Below are 23,896 nucleotides of genomic sequence, written 5' to 3'. Positions count from 1 at the left end.
GTACTGAGCTAGATACAGAGCTTGGAAAAGTTACTTTTTTGAATTACAACTCCCATCAGCCCAATCCAGTGACCATGCTGGCTGAGGCTGATGGGAGTTGTAGTTCAAAAAAGTAACTTTTCCAAGCTCAGATTTGGACCAACAGTCCAACTCAATATAAGGCAGCTTCCTATGTTCCTTTCCATTTCAGAATTCCGGTGAAAGAAATGCCACTCCATTACTTGATTGCACCATCGCCCTTCTGCCTGCTGCCGTAGTCCTCTGAGCTCATTAGAAATCCCACAGAAATATGCGACAATTCCATGTGGGTCATACACGAGGATCTGGGAGACAGCAACCATAGAAATGTCTGCTCAAGGCCGCAAAAGAAAAGTCAGAGATCAGCCTTCAAAACAATCATTTGTCCCCTCAAAGCAAAGCAAGCCTGCACTAATCAGAAACAACCGGCACTGTTGTGGCCGCAGGTGCTTTTGATCAAGTCATCATTTCTGCTTGGAAAAAAGAATCACAGGCTTGAGCCAGGAAGAGAAAAGTGTGTGTGTATATAGAAATATCCCCACATTACAGGTCAGCTAGAAACAGGGTTGCAAAGTACAAGAGGAAGTTGTATTAATTATTGCTAGTCATCACGTATACAGGACTTTTTACATTCTCAAAGTGCTTTATCATTTGTATTGCATTTTAACAACATAATTAGTTAGGCGATCTCCAGGAAGCGGTGCTGGTGGGTGAGAATGTACATTTAGGTAGGATCTGGCTCAGGAAAATTCAGAGCAAACAAGCAAGGACCCAGCAGACAGACAGACAGCACCGTGCAGGCTGCAAAGCAGATCTGCAGGTCTGGGGAATAGGCTAATTGAATGGATAGGGCAAGATAAGAAAGGTGAAGACATAGGAAGCTGTCTCGGACCAAGCCGTTGTCTACATCAGGGGTGGCTAGTCTGTGGCCTGTGGTTCCTCCAGATGTTGCTGCACTACAGCTCCCACCAGCCCCAGCCAGCATGGCCAATGGTGAGAGATAATTGGAGATGTAGCTCTATAAGGTCACAGTACATCCATATTTGGTCTGCACTGACAAAAGCCAGTGGCCCTCCAGCGTTTTTCAATCCCTTCCTGAAGGTGCCAGGGATTGAACATGGGACTTTTTGTGTTGTGTGAGTTTGCTACAGAAGCCCATCATTGGTGCTGCTGTGTGACTGACACCTGTGAAGTCCCCCCCAACAAGCATCCTCCTCCCTACCCATAATCCCTGGAGCCTTTTTAAATATTGTTTTAAGCTTCTATTCTTTTGCATTCATATGGTAAAAAAGAGTGCATACATTTATTGTTATTTATTTATTATATTTATCACTCAGGGATAAGAGCACATGCTTTGCATGTGGAAGGTTCCAAATCAGTCTCAGTTTATGTATGAAATGCCCTACCATAGGATATACTTATGGTGATTTACATCAAAATTGAGAAAAATATAGTACCACTAGGGGCTTCATGCCTGCATGCTTTGCGTACCAACCCTCCCCCCACAGGGACTCCCAAACATACACACAGAGGGACTCCCAACCACCCTTGGAAATCCCAAACATACATACATACACACAAGCAACTCCCAAAATGTACCTCCACTCTCAGGCAACTCCCCAAATGGCACTTGCTGCTGCCCCATTTAGGCAGCTTACTGGTCTCCTGTTGTTGCTGCCACCCACTCTCCCATTCACCCCCAACTCACTTGCCTGCTCACTTGCCCACCCCCTGCTCCCTCACCTGCCCCCCAGTGCCACCCTGTCTGCCTCCAAACCTCCCTCACTCCCTTGCCTGCCATCCTATCTCCCCACCTCACCCCCATGCACGGCAACTTACAAAAATATTACATAGTTAGAAAAAAATCCACACCATATTTCAATACATAAAATATAGTACATTCATTAATAACAATTCATTAAGCAAATCATCCCAGCACTGGAAGAGAGACAAGATTCATGGCTAAACCACAACATTGTTACGGGATTGAGGATGGATGGACTTGAATGACCTTTTGGGGTCCCTTTCAACTCAGTTGGTCATGTTTCTAAGACTGAGTGTGAATGGGCCAGAAACTGCCCTGGATAGGTTTGATTGATTGATTGATTTTTATTTACGGTCATCATAGACCAAACTGTGACAGGTTTCACCTAGGCATGTCATCTGGCCCAGGCACAGCCATCTGATGCTTTCATGCCTATCCTTATCAATGGTTAACAAAGATCTGAATCGGATGCGTCTTCCATTTTCCTGAATAAAGTGGGTAAGCAGGAAATTTAAATAACGGACTGGCAGTTTTGGAGGGAGCCAGAGCCAGACTGGGAACTGAAATAAACACAGAGTTGCATTCTGTGTTGGTCCTGTAGTGTTCATGATTCCCCCTAGAAATCTGATGGAGAACTGTGGACTTTGGTACCAGGTTAATGAACATCTGTTGGGATGAAGTGCTGAACATCCACATATACTCAAACTGTATATTTGAAGATAAGTGCAAATACTACAGAAGACCATAAGTCTTCTGTTGACCACATTCCAAAGGAAACTGAACCCATAAACATCAGAAGCCCTCGAACTTCCTATCACTTGGGGAACTGGGGTGTGGAGAACAGCATTATATTAGCTCAGCACAATTCCAGTGGCTTCTGATTTGTTTCTGGGCCCAGTTTAATGGACTTTCACCTTAAGCATCCTTAATGGTTTAGGATCTGGATATCTAAAGGACCATGCGTTTCCTTATGAGAGTACCCACACAGAGACATTGTTATGCTCCATATATCCCACCATTATATAAGGTTTAAGGGTTATATAAGGGTTGGACAGAGAATTTCTCACTAGTAGCCCAAAGGCGATGAAATTCCTTGCCCCAAAGCCTCTTTCCTTTACGTGTTTAAGCATCAGGCTAAAGCTATATTGTTTAGAAAACTCACATATTATGAGGGTATTCCCTCAAGTGATTTGACTTAGTTTCGGCTGCTGATTTAGTACTGCAGCTGCTTGTGAGATGGCTGTTTTATGGCTCTGTCTTCTCTGCCTGGTATTTTTATGGTTTTGTAATGGTTGTTAGCTGACCTAAAGGTCTCCCTTGAGGTGGAAGGATGGGATGAAAATATTTTAAACAAACAAATAAACCAGTTTGCTGGCACATACAACTGTCATTTAAATTGAATATCCAAACTTGCATTATGGCTGAGAGAGACCAGCTGGGAGTTCTCTTTCTATAAACCCCAGAAGATGATAGACCTTCCTTCATTAGAGGTTTTAAAAACTGAAGCTGAATGGCCCACCTACCAAGGATGTTGTAGTAGTGGATTTCCTGCATTGGCAGGAAGCTGGACTAGATAGCTTTTGGAGATGATTCTGTGATTACATCTTCTCCAAAGAAATAGGGGAGCACTGAAGATGGGTTTAGGGCAAGGGCGAGGAGCTGGGCGTGGCTAGTATGCTAGATCAATACCTCCTGCACCTACTGTAGGGCAAGGGTAACGGGTAGGCAGGGTCACTTTGAAAGCCCCGAGGATCAGCTGCTTGTCAGCGCTTGCAAACTCCTGTGCACAGGGCTTTACAGGCACCAGCAATCAGGTGACTGTCAGTGCCTGCAACCCCCCTTTCAGCCCCTTTGCATCTTTTCCTGCTCCATATCTGTCATCACATGTAACATCAGCTGTAGTATAGATTGGTGTGGCTTGGCAAATTGGGGTGGCTTAGGCATGAAGGGCCAAATAGGGAGGCTTGGGGCAGGGCTAATTAAGCCTGCAAGTTGCTGGTTTAGGGATGCAAGGCACAGAAAGGCACAGCCACGAAGCTCCAATGCATGACCTGTTTGACCAGAACACCAGTATCCACTTCCTATTGCCTTTTACAGGAGCCATGCGACAACCCACCATTACAATACTTCCACAGCAACACCACTCCCGCCATGAGAGGGGGAGGGCTTGCTGTACCCCTCTACCTGGATGAGACTTGTGGACCTTTGTTTCTCCCAGGTGAGGGGTCTGAAAGACCTAGTGGGCAGGACTGCCCAATAGGAGGAGGGGTGACAGCCAGGTGTTTAGGGCTGCATTTCCTCCTCCGCTTCTTCTTTCTGTGAGGCAACAGCTCCAAGCACTCATTTGACTTCTCCAGGTTCATAGGCCTATAACTCCCCTCTTACAACAGCTCCACTGGCTGCCAGTTTGTCTCCGGTCACAATCCAAAGTGCTGGTTATGACCTATAAAGCCCTATACAGCTTCGGTCCAGGCTATCTGTTAGACTGTATCTCCCTATATGAACCTGCCCGGGCTTTGAGATCCGCAGGAGAGGCCCTTCTCTTAATCCCAACACCCTCACAAGCACGATTGGTGGGGACGCGAGATAGGGCCTTCTCAGTGGCTGCCCCTAGGCTTTGGAATTCCCTTCCTAGAGAGGCAAGAATGGCTCCCTCCCTGCAGTCCTTCCATCAGCAGGTGAAAACTTTTTTATTCCAGAAGGCTTTTGGAACCGTTGGTTCCTAAGGATGGGGTTTGAAGAGGGTGTTGTAGTGTTTTACTGTTTTATCTATACTATCTTAAATTGAGTTTGAATTACTCCAATTGTATATTTAAATGGTTTTATTATTGTGCATAGTTTAATTGTATTCTAATGTAGATTTTTTGTATGCTTGTAAGTTATATGTACTTTTATATTTGGAAGCCGCCTTGAGTTCCAGTCCTTGGGAAAAGAGCGGGTTAAAAATAAAGATAATAATAATAATAATAATAATAATAATAATAATAATAATAATAATAATAATAATAATAATAGAGCGTTGGGAAGACAGCAAAATTGAAAATATTTTGTTGTTGTTATGTGCCTCCAAGTCGACTACAACTTATGGCGACCCTATGAATCAGTGACCTCCAAGAGCATCTGTCATGAACCACCCTACTCAGATCTTGTAAGTTCAGGTCTGTGGCTTCCATTATGGAATGAATCCATCTTGTGTTTGGCCTTCCTCTTTTTCTACTCCCTTCTGTTTTTCCCAGCATTATGGTCTTTTCTAGTGAATCATGTCTTCTCATCATGTGTCCAGAGTACAATAACCTCAGTTTCATCATTTTAGTCTCTAGTGATAGTTCTGCTTTAATTTGTTCAAACACCCAATTATTTGTCTTTTTTGCAGTCCATGGTATGCGCAAAGCTCTCCTCCAACACCACATTTCATATGAGTTGACTTTTCTCTTATCCGCTTTTTTCACTGTCCAGCTTTCACATCCATATGAGGCACGGCAATAACGGACTTACTATGCCAGTGGAGACAACAGACATCCACCTCTCTGAGTGGTTAGAGCTGCATTTTAAGGGGCTGTTTGTTGTCCAGCTGTCTCGTGAATCCACCCGTTCATGGACTCACCTGCTTATGTATAAAGGCTTTACCCAAATGGAATAAAGCTTGTCCGGACCACTCACCCAAACACTGGGAGTCCGTAACTGGGCCATCTGTTTCTGTCCAGTCCAATACCCTTCCAAGGCTATCGACACAGAATGATTTTTTGGTAGCAGGGTCTTCGTAGGAAGGCCTATATTGGCCATTTTCATCACACCGCACACTTTGATTGTCCATTTGGCAGCCAGCAATACCTACCACAGGAAAAGAGAGAGAAAAAGAGTTGGGATGCCTTCAGATTGCCACTATTTTGTGGGAGGGATTCAAGCGCATACTGTAAATTTAGGCTTGTGCAATTAAAGTGGATTAAAGCTCTCCGTTGCCCTAGTACACCAAATCAACTTTAAAAAATGAATAGGAATCTTGTTTTGCTGCTTGGAAAGTGATGGGGAAATGCACTGAAAAATGTGTGGGATGAACACATGACTAATGGAAGGATGTAGAAACACCTCACAAGCAAATCAGGACAAATGCTCATTGTTGTGTAACCTCCCTGCCAATAAATCAGAATGAATGCTCAATAAAAACAGATATAATCTAACCTCCCCGTAAGATTTGTGCAAGCAAATCAAGATGAATGCGCAATAAATAGATAATTTGGATGAGATCTTGGAATGATTTTCCCCCCCCCTTCAATTCAGAAGCACAAAACGATTCAGAATGAGTCAGTCTTGCCTCTAGATGGGATTTCTGTCACCTAATTTACAATGAATACTCTATGTCTAGAAACTGCGGTGCAGCCTTCACCAACTTGGCGCCCTCCAGATATTTTGAACTACAGCCAGCATAGTTGTAGAGCAACATGGTAGAGCAAAGCATTACTCTGCCATGAGCTAAGCTAGAAATTGTCATCTTGACCTGCTAGGTTTTTTAACCTGCATGGAATGTTTGAAATAGGGGACCACTTGAAAAACAGACCTCCCACTTGCAGTGGTTGAATCCACTTTACCACCTTGGATTCTATACCACTTCATTCTACTGCATGAGTAGACCAGGCCCAACTTTTGTAGGATGAGGGGGTGGCAGTACATTGGTAGAGTTGTTGGGAAGTACCACCTCAGATTGCAGTGTGGAGTATGTATGTAAAAACAAAACAAATCCTTGCACATCTAGAAGAAAGGTTTAGTAACAGATGCAGACTGGGATAAAGGTATCTACTTAAAATGCTTGTTGAAAGAGGAAGGCACCTGTCTAATATTTAAGAGGAGGGAATTCCAAAGGGTAGATGCCACAACACAAAAGGTCCAATTCCTATACTGCATAGAACAGACCATCTGATGAGATAGTACCTTCAGGAGGCCCTCGCCTGCAGAGTGCAGTGATTGCCTGGGTATATAAGGGCTGAGACAATCTCTCAGGGGTCCTGGTCCCAACCTGTACAGGGCTTTATACACCAAAACCAGCACCTTGAATTTAGACCAGTAGCTAAAAGTAGTATCATAACTGCGGTCTGATTTGCTACCATCCGTCTACAACCTCATTATCCACCACAGAATCAGTCTGCTACAACAGTATATTCTGAGCCAGGAAACCAAATTTTTGCCAATTTCTAGTGAAAAGGTACAGAATATAGACTTTCCAGAACCCTTACAGTACTCAGCTCTGAAAGCTCCAGTGGAGGCAGTAGATTTCCCAAGAGGACATTTGAGGCAGGCAAAACTTCCTGCTTGATCTTGATAGAATCCAGAGGGACATGGAATGCAGCTGTCATTCTGGAAGAAGGTGCCTGGAGGACAGACCACTGCAAAGAGGGAAAACATCCATTACTACTGTGGAATTTAACTGCAGTTTTAAGTTCATCCAGAAGTCACAAATGTATATGCATGGACATATCCAAGTTGTGGCTTCCGAATGCCTGCAGCTGAAACAGCTCATGAACAATTACAACAGATTTAACCAGAATGTCCGCATTTTAGTTATTAGTTACTTGAAGGATGATGACGACGAAATATATTTTATTTCAAGCAGTACCATTTCCCTAAAGTGCTCACTTGGCAAATTTCATTATGCATTTCAGCAAAACTTTGATATTTTGAGAAGTTTGGAGAGTCTGGTTTGTACCCAGTGCTAGCCCTACTCAGAGTAACCCCATTGAAGTTAATGGACATGAGTAACTTATGTCCATCACTTTCAGTGGGTCTACTCTGAGTAGGACTAGTGTTGGATGCAACCTTTTGTCTCCTTCCGCCAACGAAATATGCAAGTGTAATGGAGAAAGCACAACTTCGTTTGCACTTGCTTGGCCCTTTTCACAAATGCCCAAATTAGGGTTTTTATTTTTCTCCCTCTTTATTCATTGTTTAAGAGAACTGAAGTGGTGAGGGGTGCACTTCATTTGGAGGTGGGGGGGGAGAAGTCTCCTGCAAAAAGCATCCCCATTCCAGCAAGAAAACAGGGTGAAAATATTCTCCCAATCAGAGTGAACAAAGAGAGTTGTTGTGGCATAGCCAAATCTTATTAACCACATCGCACGGTGTTGTTATCATCTTGGCTACGTGAATAGTTACTGGCTGGATGATGCAGCCAGAAATAAACCGTGTTTCTTAAAAATATGTGCAAAAGCAGCTGCTGAGAGGGCCAAGCTGGGCAGAGACATTTTGCTGTTTGAGAGGGACAAGATGGTACCTCCTCCTCATTCTTTGTACAAAAGCCAACCATGCTGGCAGCTGAATTTTACTTCTGCACAGGTGATGGGACAGCCGCCTCGTCTGTACTTGAGTCATCAGGCTAGTTTAAAGGTCATAGGACAGGCCATGTGGAATCCAGAGGAGAATGGCCAGAGAGCTCAGGAGAAACAGCCAGAGAAGCATCTGGTATCTGAGGGGCTCTCCACCACCTAATGGTAAGGCCAGCCAGTAGAGGCTGGTCCATTCAGGTAAGTGGACCCTCAGCCACCCAAACCTGCCTGTGTTCTTACTTACAGCCAGGGCCAGCCCCAGGAGTGTCTGGGCCCTTGGGCACCAGACTGCCCTGGGCCCCCCACTCCCAGCCCCCCCACAGACCATGCAGGACTGCTCCACCTACCTCTTCTCTCTTTCTGTGAATACCCTGCACACTGGGTGCGCAGATCGCTGCCATCAACCAAGATGGTGGTGGAGGCTTCTCTAAGGGGCTGATACCCGCACCACCATCTTTGTTGATGGCACGCATGTGTGCTACGTTGCATGCATGCACATGCCTGCCATCAATCAAGATGGCGGTAGGGACATCAGCTCCTTAGAGAAGCCTCTGCTGTCATCTTGGTTGATGGCAGCTGCACGCACAATGCACAGGGCATTCACAGAAAGGGAGGAGAGGTACTTGGAGTGGGAGGGTGCCGTGGGCCTGCACGATCTGTAGAGGAGTCTGGGAGCTATGTCTCTGTGATCTGCAGCAGGGTCAGGAGTCGACTCTGCCAAGGATCGAGGAAAGGGGAGCATTACCCCCACCCCCATACCCTAAGGAGGGGCCCTTTAGGGGCCCCTCTAGGCTGCAGAAGCCCTTGGCCAGGGTCTGACCTGGCTGCCCTTTGGTGCCAACTCCTCCTTAGTCTCAGCATTGACTTAGTGGAAATCAGCAGGGAGGAGAATGGGGACAGAATTAGATTTATTTATTTATTTATTAGATTTATATCCCATCCTTTCTCCCAGTAGGAGCCCAGGGTGGCAAACAAAAGCACTAAAAATGCTTTAAAACATCATAAAAGCAGACCTTAAAATACATTAAAACAAAACAACCATTAAAAACATATTAAAACAAAACATCTTTAAAAACATTTTTAAAAGTTTTAAAAACATTTAAAAAAAAAGAAGAAGAAGGTTTAAAAACATATTAAAAAGCAATTCCAACACAGAAGCAGACTGGGATAAGGTCTCTACTTAAAAGATTTTTTGAAAGAGGAAAGTCTTCAGTAGGCGCCGAAAAGAGATCAGAGATGGCACCTGTCCAATATTTAAGGGAAGGGAGTTCCAAAGGGTTGGTGCTACTACACTAAAGGTCTGTTTCCTATGGTGTGCAGAACAGACCTCCTAATAAGATGGTATCTGCAGGAGGCCCTCACCTGCAGAGCTGCAGAATTAGTTGGCTCCGCCTGTCATTGGCTCTGGCTCCACCTACCGTGGGGCTCCCTGCCTTCTGCCCTACCAATATTAATGGGCACCAGCCACCACTGGGGCCAGCACTGTGACAAAGGCAGTGAATAGGAGCGAAATGGCGTGAAAAGGCAACATTGACTGGGGTGGGGGAGTGTCTTTTGAAGAACATAAGCCTCTGGTTTTCACTGCTATATTGCTGTAATGTTATTTTAATTCTGGATATTTATATTTTCATCTTTGTGTAACTGGTTTTCATACTTTTTAAACTGCTTAGCTTAGTTTGGCATTAAGCTGTATATAAATTTATTTATTTATTTAAGAGCCAGTGTGGTGTAGTGGTTAGAGTGTTGGACTATGACCTGGGAGACCAGGGTTTGAATCCCCACACAGCCATGAAGCTCACTGGGTGGCCTTGGGCCAGTCACTGCCTCTCAGCCTCAGAGGAAGGCAGTAATAAACCACCTCTGAATACAGCTTACCATGAAAACCTATTCATAGGGTCGCCATAAGTCGGAATCAACTTGAACACAGGCCATTTCCATTTTTCATTTATTTATTATTTGATTTATATCCCACCCTTCCTCCTGGCAGAGATATTAATAGGAGGAGGAGGAGGAGGAGGATATTATATTATTAATTATTATTATGAAACCCCAAACCAACTCCCTTTTCTTTTCTTTTTTTTGCATGAAAAATGTTAACCTACAAAAATTCTGTTCAGCCCTACTAATGAAGGCTCTCCTCATTGATTCATTTCAGTTCATAAAAAACGTTACCTGGATTTGTTTTTATTTTCACATCTTGAAATGCATTGTGAGTCTATGGTGCTTGTTATGTGTTAATGAGGAGAAGTGGGGGCAAGAAAAATAAGTTATCAGGTCGTTTCCAGATGTCAGAGACTGAGGTTTCTACCTAGCAAGGCCTTCTAACTTCATATGTGAGCTTTGTGCTGGCAAGATCTCTGGGACTGAGTGTCCTTGAAGCCCTATTTATGCTGAGAGCTGTTGAAAAGGGGAAAATGCTGGAATGTTCAGGTTCCCAAACATTCTGCTTGTTCACATGGCCAAATATATGCTCAGTTGCATTAATTTGTCATAAGGAAGAACTGGAATTTTCAGCTACATTGAAAGAAATGTGTAATAGACTATAGAAGGTCTTGGACTCATGACTTGAGGGATATGAGACAGGGACCGAACCTGTACACTGGGGTGAGGCAGATGGAGAAATCTTCAGGGAACAAGCCTTATCAGTCAAGGCATCCTCTGTGCAACAGTAGGCTATCAGTGCAAGGCCATCAGTGGTTACTAGCCACTAACCTCTTTCTTTCTTTCTTTCTTTCTTTCTTTCTTTCTTTCTTTCTTTCTTTCTTTCTTTCTTTCTTTCTTTCTTTCTTTCTTTCTTTCTTTCTTTCTTTCTTTCTTTCTTTCTTTATGTAAGAGCCAGTGTGGCTATGTTCTCCTTGCACTGTTGGAGGCAGTATTCCTCTGGATACCAATTGCTGGGCATCACAAGTGGGGAAGGTGCTCTTGCACTCAGGTCCTGCCTGTCGGCATACCATAGGCATTTGGTTGGCCACTATGAAAACAGGATGCTGGACCTAATAGGTCTTTGGCCTGATCCAGCAGAGCTTTTCTTATGGTGAGAGTACATCAGACAATATTCCCTAACCCCCTTGTACAGGACAGCCAAGCACAAAAGAGGGCAGGGCTCCTGTACCTTTAATAACTGTGCAGCAAAGAGTTTTTCAGCAGGTGTAGCTTGCATGACAAGCTACATGAGCTGACATTCCCTCTTCTACATGACTGTTCAGGATGTAAGAGCTCTGTCTTCTTTTTTTTCATCTGTCTACCCTTATATGAGCTTCTGGGACAGATTTACTCATGGATCTGAGCACCAAAAAGAACTGGTTTTACTGTCTGCAGCCTTGTCTCTATCTCCCTGCCTTCGCCACGCCACAACCTTGGCTACACAGGAGCCTGCCTGGTCTGACATATTCTCGAACCCTGTCTAGGGGTTCTCAATGGGAAGAAGCAGGCAGTGAGATTGTACCAAAGGCTCCACCTTCATGTTGGAATTAGCAATAGTCTTTAATTAATACCCACAGTATTGAGAAGAAAAAGCCACTAAAGGATTAAGGTTACAGAAAGTGGACTTCCTGAGTTGTGAGTTTAGTTTCTCTTTCACCTTTCCTCCTCCTTTCAGCTGTAACAAATAATGGTTGATTATTCTAAGTAAAGGTCCAGTTAAAACTGTATAGCTGTGTCTGTCTTCCTTATGGCAAGATAATAACCTACTCTGTAACACAAATTATACAGTCCACTGGCCCCATCCCCTGAATATCTAAGTTTTGATGCAACAAGAACATTTAAGCACATTAATCTGTTTTCACGCAGGCTTCCAAGTGATTGGGATCCCAGATTTTCTCCATAGCAGAAGGCGATTTGCACAGCTTTGGAGAACACTGAGCACTTTCCTTAGGTTCTCAATCATTTTTTATAATTGTCTTCCTGCAAATGTCAGCCACCTTCTTTATCTGTTCCATCTCAGTTTTCTGCCATGCCAACCCACTGCTTTAATCCACATCTGCATAATGCTTCAAACCATTTAGCTCTGCGTGCTCCTTGTTAATAATAACTTGGGTGTCCCTTTTGCTGATGGCTACCACACTCCTCTTTAACCGGCACTTGGCATTCATTTTTTAATTTTAGCTTCACACTCTGTATTTTGACACTAACAGAGTATTGGCAGAGCATGGTTCTCCTCACAGCTGCATGGGTCTGTTTTCCTAATACATTCAAAGAAAGGATTTTAAAACACTCAAGTGGACCCAAAGCACTGGATTGCACCCAGCAAGTGACTGGAACCAGAAAGAGAATCTGAAGTCTTGGACACTTTTCTGTTTAATCTTGGACAAACGAGGGCTTGAAGTTTAGGCATTTAACAAAGAGAGTTTGCAACAAGTTCTTTAAACAATATGCTGTCAATTGCAACTGAGAGAGAGAGAGAGAAGAATGGAGCAGCCATGAAGATAGGGGGGTGAAGCCCAGAAGGCACCTGGTTTATGGCCCCCTTCAAACATGGCAGTGCCTCTATCAACAGAAGAAAACACACCTAGCAGAAATGTTCCTCAACTTCCACTTTGCAATGACTGACAACCACTATGGGTTAGAGTGTCGGATCAGCATCTGGGAGACCCATGAGGCGTGAAAAGGCAACATTGACTGGGGTGGGGGAGTGTCTTTTGAAGAACATAAGCCTCTGGTTTTCACTGCGATATTGCTGTAATGTTATTTTAATTCTGGATATTTATATTTTCATCTTTGTGTAACTGGTTTTCATACTTTTTAAACTGCTTAGCTTAGTTTGGCATTAAGCTGTATATAAATTTATTTATTTATTTAAGAGCCAGTGTGGCGTAGTGGTGAGAGTGTTGGACTATGACCTGGGAGACCAGGGTTCCAATCCCCACTCAGCCATGAAGCTCACTGGGTGACCTTGGGACAGTCACTGTCTTTTAGCCTGACCTGCCTCACAGAGTTGTTGTGAGGATAAAATGAGGGTGGGGGAGGACCATGTATGCTAACTTGAGCTCCTTGGAGGCATGGTCGGGTAGAAATGTAAAAATAAACAAATGAGTTAAAACAAAACCAGACCAAACCAGTGCGATGAGTCCATACCGCATCCTCGGGGATTTGGGGCCACTTCTCCAGCATCTAAAACCTTTCGGAAGCCGCTCTTGCACCCCACATGAGCTTCAGCAGATACATCAAAATCTTCATTCCTGAGGAGACTAATGGAAGTGTCCGCTTGGAATTGCTCATTGTCGAAATGGAGGACAAAGCCACCACTCTTGATCAGCTCCTCAAAGCGCCCAACGAGATTGTCACCAACCAATGCTTTTTCTACAAGGAAATGAAAGACAACAGGGGCACTGAAGCAGACGTTAAGGATGTAGGAGAGAGAATCAGGGCCTGATAGACTTTATCAAGAACCTGCCCCCATAAACTAATGAAGCAGGAGAGAGTAACAATATTGATCTAATTCAGCTGGTTGGTTTTTTTTAAAAAAAGAATTGCTTCCTAGTCCTCATGATACTGATTTTTTTAAAAAAAACATGGAAAGACAGTAAACAGTTATTTGCAGCTATGGCCATGCACTGTCTGGAAAACAGGAGTTTGAATGCACAGAACAGAACTCCTTTGCTACCTATTTGTTGGACTACAACCTGGGAGACCAGGGTTAGAATCCCCACACAGCCATGAAGCTCACTGGGTGACCTTGGGCCAGTCACTGCCTCTCAGCCTCAGAGGAAGGCAATGGTAAACCCCCTCTGAATACTGCTTACCATGAAAGCCCTGTTCATAGAGTAACCATAAGTCGGGATCGACTTGAAGGCAGTCCATTGAGATTGACTGAATTCACACATTCATTTCACCACAGTACAAGATTTCAGGACAAGACGGATAGGAGGTTCTCTTGCATATGTAGGTCTGCACCCTCCATTGGAAGGAATGGAGTGACACAAACATGGAAGAGACACACATGTATGTCAGCACATCCAGTCTTTAGACTGTGCTGATCATTATTGATCATCTTGGTGGGTTTTTTAAAAAAATAGTTATCTTAATACTGTTTATTTCAGGGATGTGGAAGCTGTAACCTCCAGATATTGTTGAACTCCAACTCCCATCATCCTCAGCAGGCATGGACAATCGTAGCTCCACAACATCTAGGGTTCACAGGCAGTGTCAGTCCTCCACATTTCCACATCAGTTTCTGATTTTTTCAAACACATTTTTGTGTTCAGTTTTGCCTCATATGCACATTCTTGCAAGGCTGTTTCCCTAATACAATGCATTTTGGATGCTATTTTCACTGATGTATGCATTTATATGTTGGGGTAAACATATGCATTTTTGTACACATTACTTGGCTGGACAATTGCCTTGCAAAATTCGGGGAAGTGTGGATTTCAAAAGACAGCTGTGTTTGAGTTCACATATTGTTTCAGAAAGTGTAAATGTGGTAGGTTCGCCTTCAAATGCAAACTGAATTGAACTTATCCTTCTGCTCCTCACTGCAGTGGGTCCGAGGGGGGCACTTGTCAGTGGGCTCCCTGCTGGGGTGTGGGAACACAGCAGATACCCAACCACACTGACTTGTGATGCTAGCCCTGGGCCATTAAGTCCCCACACCTGGTTTACCATGAATTTCCAATAAGCTCAGTCCACCTCTGCTCAAACCCTGCTGGAATGAATGGGAGTTCATAGAATACCCCTATTCTAGGTAACAGCTACCATTTTCAATAGGGCTTGGGCAAAATAAGTTCCAGAAGGAGAACTGTAAACTAAACAGAGGAAGACACACTCAGCCAATCATGTCTCTTTGACACCATTCACAATATGTCCCTGAGTGACTGGGGATATGCATCTTTTAGAGACCAGAGAGAAAATAAAATCATTTAAAACCAAAGTTATCAAATTTGCACTTTCTGAAACAATATGAGAACCGAAACACAGCCATCCTTCAAAATTTGCACTAATCCAAATATTGTGATGCAGCTCTCTAACCAAGCAATATTTACACAGTGCATGTATTAAGGGAAAGTGAATATATTGGTGAAAGTAATATACAAAAATGTATTCTATTAGGATAAATTGCTTGCAAAACATGCATACTTTAGTCAATACTGCATACAAAAATGTATTTATTAGAGGAAATTCACATTAAAATGCTGAAGAATTTTCATGAGGATTTTTTAAAAATAGCATATTGCTGCAGAAATGTGAAAAAATTAAGTTAGAAAAATAAGAAACAGGGCACTGAAACTAACAGATCATTGCATCCTTAGCATTTCTATATATTTTACAAGCTTACCACCACAAACATTGGTCAAATCTGGTATATGTACTCAAGTACAAACAGTACATACAAAAGATGTGTACTTTGCATCCCTTGTGCACGGTGCCTGCATATTTAAAAATGGCTGCTTTTCTCAGCAAAAAAAATATGTATTCAAGGGCTGGCTTCTTCCCCATCCATCACATTAATGTGACCTAAATGCACACAAGCACCATCTGAAATTGAACACACACACATTTTCGAAACAGGTTTCTATAAGCAAGTAGAAAAAAGATTTGTAACTCTGAGGTCTCAATGCAAGAATGTCAGATAAGAATATAAATGAGTCTAATCAACAGCTGAGTTTCATTCACCTTGAAATCATTACAGGGAATGGGAATATGTAACATTTTACATCAGTCAAGATTTCAGTTCCTATGTTTTCTGTTTATAATGTGATTATAGTCATTCTTTGTTTAGCAAGTGGGCAGACCCAGATTTGTTCTCCGGATGGTCCAGGGAAACTTAAAAAAAGAAACACTTGATGCATGTCTAAACACAAATTGCTCTTTGATACATGTGTGTGAGTGAGTGAGTGAGTGAGAATATAGCTGCTTTCCTCCATAATCCATTCCAGATGCACAGATGTAAACACAAATAGATGGCAGAACTTGTTGCCACACGATATCACTCCATCCAGAGCCAGCTTCTGGATATGTTTACATTTAGTCCTCATTAAGCAAAATAGGCAAGACAAGAGTCCAGGAAATTCCAAAATGGAAAATGAACGCTTGCAAAATGGCTGGGAACAGGATGGTAAAGCTATTGAAGGGCTCTGGATTAAACAGGAGCATTAATATGAAGGAATATTTCACTTGGAACACATAGCATGCCTTTTGACTGAAGGATGGTCTTCAGCTTGTGCAAGAAGACAACAGCATTTCTTAGGGCCATGGAAGCTGCCTTATTCTGAGTCAGACCATTGGTCCAGCTCAGCATTGCCTACACTAACCGGCAAACGGTCTTCTAGGGTTATAGACAAGGGAGCTTTCTTTACCTGGAGATACCAGGGACTGAACCTGGGGCCTTCAGCATAAAAAGCATATGCTCTACCCAGAGCTTGGAAAAGTTACTTTTTGAACTATAGCTCCCATCAGCCCCAGCCAACATGGCCACTGGATTGGGCTGATGGGAGTTCAAAAAAGTAACTTTTCCAAGCTCTGGCTGTACCACTGAGCTACATTTACATGTCTACCAGATAGACTTGGATCACACAGCAAAACCAACAAAGAGTCTTGTGGCACCACAACAGATTATTTGAGGCATGAGTTTCACTTTGTCAGGTGCATCAGAACACCAACTGATGGGCTGGTTTCCATTTTATACACCACAAGCACAACTGCTGCTACTGGGCTCTTCCCAGCGCTGCCCCTCACATCTCAGTAGCTCACGCCTCTGGGAATGTGGAGCTGGATATATTTTTGGTAAATGCCAACTGAGAAAGAAGAGGCAGAAAGCCCACAGTGATCATCATATTCAAACATGACTCCTTCCCGCAGCATAGTTAAACCAGATTTTCCTTTGCGGTGTCAAACATCTGCGTTCCAACATTCCACTCATTTCAGGGGGAAATTTTTTTTTAAAGCACTCATGATTTTCCTGGCAGATTTCTAGCACACTGGCATTGTCCAAGAAGAGGCAGACAGTAATTGTTTTGGAAAAACAGCACACACAAATAATAAACATCTCAACCCACCAATGTCGTGTAAATCAGGAAGGGAAGCTACTGGGACATTCTCAAGCAAAGCTCTCCATGTGATGTTCACTCCCAAACGGTCCACAGCCAGACATTGTACCAGTACAGCAGAGTCATCGCAGACAGGAACTGACACTAGGTGCCCCAGTGCATTTACCTTTTAAAAAAAGAAGCCAGATCTTTCAGCACAGGACAGTGTGTGTTTTGAATGGGTATATCATTGTGGTTTCACCGACTAGCAATTAATGGGGAATGAGACGCTTAACAAAATGAGCTTGGTGGTTCTAAGTGGTTGCAAATCTCTCTCTGGAATGTCACATCCATCAGAGCTTGGGCAGGCAGGCAGGGAGAAGCAGAGAGACACTGAAGACTGTGCATTTTTAGCTGGGTAAAACTGGAGCTCAGTTGGGGAAAGTGATGCAGGATCACAGTTGTGCTGCCTACTGTAGGAGTCTGCTTGTTTCCACAATGCTCTGATTGTATACAGTAGGGCCCTGCTTCTTGGCGCCTTGCTTTTTGGCGTTCTGCTAATACGGTGCCAGCGGGGCGATCAGCTGGAGGGGAAGCTGGAGCTCCCCGCACTCCAGCTGATCGTGCAGGAGTAGGGGAAGATCAGCTGTAGGGTGCTATAGCTGATCTTCTCCTCTTCTGGAGCGATCAGACTGCCCCGCTTGATATTACAATATCATGTAATAATATTATGGTGCTGGATGGACAACAGCAAAACAGGAGGCATTTTTAACTGAATGCATATCAGAACTATGCAGATATTAACTGTTCTTTACTCCAGGTACATAAGGACAGAGACGCCCCAAGGCACCGGGAAGCAGGGCAGTTGCCCCAGGCCCTGTGCTTTGGGGGCTCCCGCACTTGGTGATCTGCATATAAAAGCAGGAGCCGCATCCTCCTCACAGCCGCAGTAGCGAGCTGAGGGGAGTGTAGAAACGAGCTGGGAGGAAGAGGTGCAGTGGCGGTCTTCTGACGGCAGCGGTAGCGAACCAGGAAGGAGAAAACCTTGCAGCGAGAAACGTTAAGCGAGTCTACAACAAAGGCTGCAAAAAGGGAGCCACAGCCGAAAAACACAAAGCTGCCGCCGCCAACAAAGGCTGTGAAAAAGGGAGCTGCAGACACAAGCTCCTAGCAGCCAAAATACAAAGCCTCCACCGCTGCCTGGAGGAAAGTATATATATACAGAGAAAGAATGTGGGAGGCCCCCAACTATGCTTTTGCCCCGGGCCCCACACATGCTAAGGGAGGGCCTGCATAAGGATATATTTCCTACTGACATCCTCTGATGTGTGTGTGGGTTGTGGCCACACCTACTTCTTGGTGACACCCACTTTTTTTGGCTGCTGCTGTATGGCCCTCAGAGGGCCCTTAACCTATAAAAAGATTAGTCCCACCCTATAACAAAGTGTCTCTTCATAGGCTTGTGTATACCCATTCCTTGTAAACTTTCAAGGTACTCTGCTCCTATGAAGGTCAATTCACACCTGATTCATGGAGTGTTTAGCATGAATATGCAGTGTGCATTCTTATGCTATCATCTATGACAAAAGGGGGGGGCTGAAGAGATTGCATGTTCCTGGGCCTATTCCTTTTATTTCTTCCTACATAATTTATCTGGTAGACTTGTAAATGTGGGACTGGATATTAGAAAATGGTCATTGAAGCCATTTGTTGTACTGCTGCAGGGATGGGGAACCTGTGCCCCCCCCAGACGTGTTTGAACTCCGCCATCAGCCCCATCCAGCATGGCCAGTGATCATGGATGATGGGAGCTGTTGTCCAGCAACACCTGGAGGATGACATGTTCTTCACACCCGTACTACTGGATATAATTTCTCCCATGATCATCTTGTGGTCCTATCAGGACTAGTTTGTGATGAGATCAGAGTCAAAGGCTGTGTTTCATTTCACACTTAACCTGAAAATAAGCCCCACTGAGCACAGAAGGTCTGACTTCCAAGCATGTATGTACAGAATTGGAAGAAAGGTCTGTGAACTTGTAGGACAGCCTTCCTCAACGTGTTGCCCTCCATTAAAACATATAGAGGGCAGCAGGTTGGGAAAGTTGCCCTACAGGTTCACAGATTTCTTTATTCTTTGATTTATATCCCACCTGGCTCCCATCAGCAGCCCAGGGCAGCAAACAAAAGCACTAAAAATACTTTAAACCATCATAAAAACAGACTTTAAAATACATGAAAACAAAACATCTTTAAAAACATTTTTAAAAAAACTTTCAAGACATCTTTAAAAAAAAGGTTAAAAACATATATTTTTTTAAAAGGTTTAAAAACATATTAAAAAGCAATTCCAACACAGATGCAGACTGGGATAAGGTGTCAAAAGGCTTGTTGAAAGAAGGAAGTTCTTCAATAGGCACCGAAAAGATAACAGAGATGGTGCCTGTCTTATATTTAAGGGGAGGGAGATTGTTCATGATACTGCTGGCTGGGGCTGATGGGAGTTATCCAAAATATCTGGAGGGCACCAGGTTGGGGACAGCTGTTGTAGGGAATGAATGGCTGCTGAACTGGTTCTGGCCAAAACAGGAAGAGAGGACAATCCTACCACTCTTCTCCATGAATCCTGAATAGGGAAACAAGGCCTGGGATATTATGGAAATGGCAAACTTATTACGGGCCAAGTGGAAAACCTTTTATGTGACTTGGCAATCTGTACTATAATGACCGTAAAGTGCTGGGATATATATCTTTTACATTTTTCAAAGTTGACCAAATGAGCTAGGTTTTCCTGTGCACATTTGTTGCATTAATTATCCCAAAGATTGGAACAACAGATGGGGAGAGAGAGAGAGAGAGTATTCCATAATGCCCCAAAGTTAATTTGCTCCATTGCCAAACCTCCCTCTCAATGACAAATGTTAGTTGTTTGTAACTTTTAATTAAGGACCAAATTAGACATGATGAGGCATTTACCCACTTGATATTGGGAAGGGTCATGCGACATCCATATTTATTTATTCATGAGGCCAACCTATTCACATATAAAATGGAGGAAGGGGAAAGGAGTCTAACTTTTACAAGAAAAAGTGGGTATGAGTTAGGGTAACCAACATCTGGCTGTGTAGTCACCATACATTTAAAGCATATTTTGCCCACAAAGAATCCTGGGAATTGTAGTTTAATTCGCAGCATCCATAACAAACTACAGGTCCCAGAATTCTTTTTTTAGGGGGGATGAGTCTTTAATATGCTTTCAATATATGGTGTGTATGCAGCCTCTGTTGCCTGAGGCCCCTTTTCTTCTAGCCCAGATCCAATATTGGTTTACAAGCCAGACCAGGGAAGAAAGTCCCCACAGTGCTGAGAAACGTTCAGGTGCCCTCACTTGTTCAGATGCCCTCGCTATCCTCACCTTCTGTTGTGTAAAAAAAAAAATGGATCCAAGTTTCTACATGGACAGGAAAGGCACATGAAGAGCAAATGTTGCAGTCCCAGTTAGGCATTTAATTTCCTTTCCTTTATTCAGGAAATAAAATGATAGCTTTTTTTCTAAGTGCCTTCCACTAAACGCATGAAGGAAGAAAAGATGCTGCACCCGCTGGCTCCATTCTTAATATCAGCATCCATGCCAGCTCTGCTGTCCTTGCCACCATGGTCTAAACAGAGTGCCTCAGTATGTTTAATTGAATGCATGTTGACTTTTCCATGCAGTCAGGAACTCTGCACAATCAGGGTTTCCGAATGCACACTGAAGCCTATGCACACTTAAGTTCCCTGTTCATACCTTCAGTTGAATGTGTGGAGGTCAGGAGAATGAAGCCAGGTGGAATCTACAGATAGGGCCACCAGGTATAGGCCCACTCCTCCTTCCACGCCAGTGAAAAGGCTTTAGCTTTCACCCAAATCATGGATAGTATCCATCCATCATTGTTAGTATCACTTGATGCTCTGAAACTTGGCCAGAAGTTGGCGACTGCTGGATCCATTGGATGTTGCAGTCCTTCAGGTAGCCAAGTTCTGCTTTAATCAATTAAAGTTATAGCTCTGATCTCAAACCCCATTGGAGTAACGAGGGATTGATTTTCTGAACTGACTCAGATTAGCATCATGACAGAGTGGGGAAAACCAAGGCTCAATGTGATATCATTGCGCAATATTCAGCTGTCTCATGGATCACCTTGCAAAACTACTATGGGATGTTTTAATTATTATTGTTGCTGTTGCTGCTACTACTAGTAGTAGCACCTGTTGTTTGCATGGGTTAATAGCACAAATACCTGAACATGGCAAAAGCCATGAGCCTTCATCTCATCCAGGATAAAGATCTGGAATGCGCCTAGCAACCCAGTGAAGTCTGGACCACAGGCTTTCCCAGGAGGCAAGAGGAGTTGAAACTGGGTTTGCATTTGAACACTCTGGAATGGCTGGAGCCCTAAAAGTAGAACAAAGGAAAGAACCATTATATGAAACACTCAGACACATTTTCTGGGCCCTTCATATTTCATGGACTCGCTTCTTACTGTACATTTTGCAATCTCCCTTTCAATGCAATATCATCATCATCATCATCATCCACCTCCACCAAGAATTCAGATTGGACCAGTGCAAAGAAATGAAGACAATGTCAACCTTCTCTCCTGTTATTCATATCTAATTCTACATCAATGGCATTTCGTAAAAGTGACAATGAGTTTATTCTACTTTCACACTCCCCACCTAACCCTCCCCTCGCTGCCACAAAGAAAGGCTGGAAAGACGGGTCTATTGGTTACTTTCTCAACAACATTAAGAATGGGGCTCTGTAGTGGAGTTTTGCTCTAGGGAAAACAATCCGCAGAGCACTGAGTAGTATCCAGTATAGCACAAAGATAAAGCCACTTAGTGGTAGGAATGGGTGAGAATTTCGATTCGGTTCACATTTCAAGCTGAATCTATCGAATGTACACTTTCCAAAACAATACGAGAACTGAAACACAGCTGTCCTTTGAAAGTTGAACGTGCTTGAATTTTGCAATGCAGTTTGCAGAAATACATATGTTCAGAGAAAGTGTGCATAAAAATGAATATATGAGTGAAAACAACATGCAAAAATGCATTACATGGTGAGAAATTGTTTGCAAAAATGTGTATATTAGTTAAAACAGCCTATAAAATGTGTTCATTAGGAGAAATTTGCACTAAATTGCTGGAGAATTTTCATGAGGATTTTTTTTAAAAAATCACAAATTGCTGCAGAAATGTGGAGAACTGAATTGAAGATTGGAAAAATGAGAAACTGGGAGAACTGAAATGGACAGATCTTTCCACCCCTACTTAGTGGTATAATTGTTCTGCTGGTGAAATGTTTTGTGCTTGCAGAATGTTGTTGTGCAAGAGAATGCATAAGCAGGTTGCAGGCAACTTTGTTCTACAAATTTTTGCTGATGCAACTGTTGCGATGGATTCCTCATTTGGGCAGCATTAAAACTCACCTGTCTGCTAGTGCCAGAGTCCTTGCTCTACCACAGTCTTTCCCAACCATTGGGTCCCCAGATGTTGCTGGACTACAACTCCCATCAACCCCGGCCAGCATGGCCAATGGTCAGGAATAATGGGAAATGTAGCCCAGCAACATCTGGGGACCCAAAAGTTGGGAAAGGCTGCTCTAGAGCAGACAGAGAATGTTGTATACAAGCCATTATTTTTCCATATTTCCTCTCACTTTCTGTCCCTCCTCAATTTCTGTCCCCCAACTCTGGAATCTGTAAGGATTCCGGACACACTGGAAACTACACCAGTTTTACCAGAATTCTGCTAAATAAGGTCCCAGATTCAATTCCTGGCATCTCAACTTAATCTCCACTTAAAAGGATCAGGGATCAGGTGTTATGAAAGACCCACAATCCCCTCTCCCTGAGTCCATGCAGAGCCGCTGCTGGTCAGAGTAGATGATACTGACCTTGATGGCCAAATAGTTTGACCTGGCAGAAGAGTTCTCTGGGAAGAAGGATAGATTGTTAAACCACTCTAAGAACTGTAGCTCTGTGAGGAAAATAGGGGTCTCCCAACAACTCTCAGCAATCCCTTAACAAACTGCAGTTCCCAGAATTCTTCGGGGAAAGCCATGACTGTTTAAAGGGGCATCACAGCACTTTAAATACATGGTGCAGATGGGGACCGAATAAAGATGGAGCAAACTGCACTGAGATTAACTTTGGCAGGATTGTACCCAGAGAGGTTTAAATGGTAGTTTCATTACAAACACACCCAAAAGATGAATGGGGAGAAATGGGGGGGGGGAAGGAAGAAGTATTTAACTTGAGATACAGATTTGAAACTAATGTCCCCCGGTATTTGGCAGTATTCAGGTATTATATGTAGGTCACACCACTTTACTCTAGCAGGATGTTGACAAGCCCAGATGGTTCATCATGTGAACCCAGAAGTGATATTGGTGTGTGCCAAGATTCAGAAGATCCTCCCAGCTACTATTGTTATTCTTCTGGGGGAAAGGTTGTCTCAAAATGCCAAGAGGCAGGCAAGATGGCAATAAACTCAGAGAACCAATTGCTTCAAGCAAAATAAATAGATAAATAAATCTATACACAGAAGTAACTAAATTTGGGAGATTATGTGAACTAACAGCATCTGCCAGATTCAAACATCTGGTGTTCATCTGTTGAGCTCAGAGTAAGCACCTCTATCAAATTCATCCTAAGCATGCTTACTTGGAAGCAAATCCCACTGAAATCACTAGCACTAACTTTCAGGAAATGTCTTTAGGATGGAGTATTTAGGAATTGTCATTTCTGGAGGCCACATGCTAATTGTTTTCTCCTTTTGCAGCAACTCAGG

At 43.4% G+C, this 23,896-nt stretch overlaps 1 protein-coding gene across 1 annotated transcript in view; it reads right to left on the bottom strand.

Annotated features, from left to right (window-relative positions):
* The window catches only part of TG (thyroglobulin), a 227,502-nt gene that overhangs the window by 157,392 nt on the left and 46,214 nt on the right, over window positions 1-23,896 (bottom strand). The window contains exons 18-22 of the mRNA XM_061611878.1: window positions 21,340-21,494; window positions 17,091-17,247; window positions 13,171-13,395; window positions 7,012-7,161; window positions 5,444-5,614 (exon numbers count right to left, since the gene is read on the bottom strand). Coding sequence (XP_061467862.1) covers window positions 5,444-5,614; window positions 7,012-7,161; window positions 13,171-13,395; window positions 17,091-17,247; window positions 21,340-21,494 — 858 coding nt within the window. The remainder of the gene's footprint in view (window positions 1-5,443; window positions 5,615-7,011; window positions 7,162-13,170; window positions 13,396-17,090; window positions 17,248-21,339; window positions 21,495-23,896) is intronic.

This window comes from Rhineura floridana, chromosome 1, assembly GCF_030035675.1.
Source record: "Rhineura floridana isolate rRhiFlo1 chromosome 1, rRhiFlo1.hap2, whole genome shotgun sequence".
Taxonomy (NCBI): Eukaryota; Metazoa; Chordata; class Lepidosauria; order Squamata; family Rhineuridae; genus Rhineura; species Rhineura floridana.
Note: the sequence above shows the minus strand (reverse complement) of the source record. Positions and strands in the feature narration are given on the sequence as shown.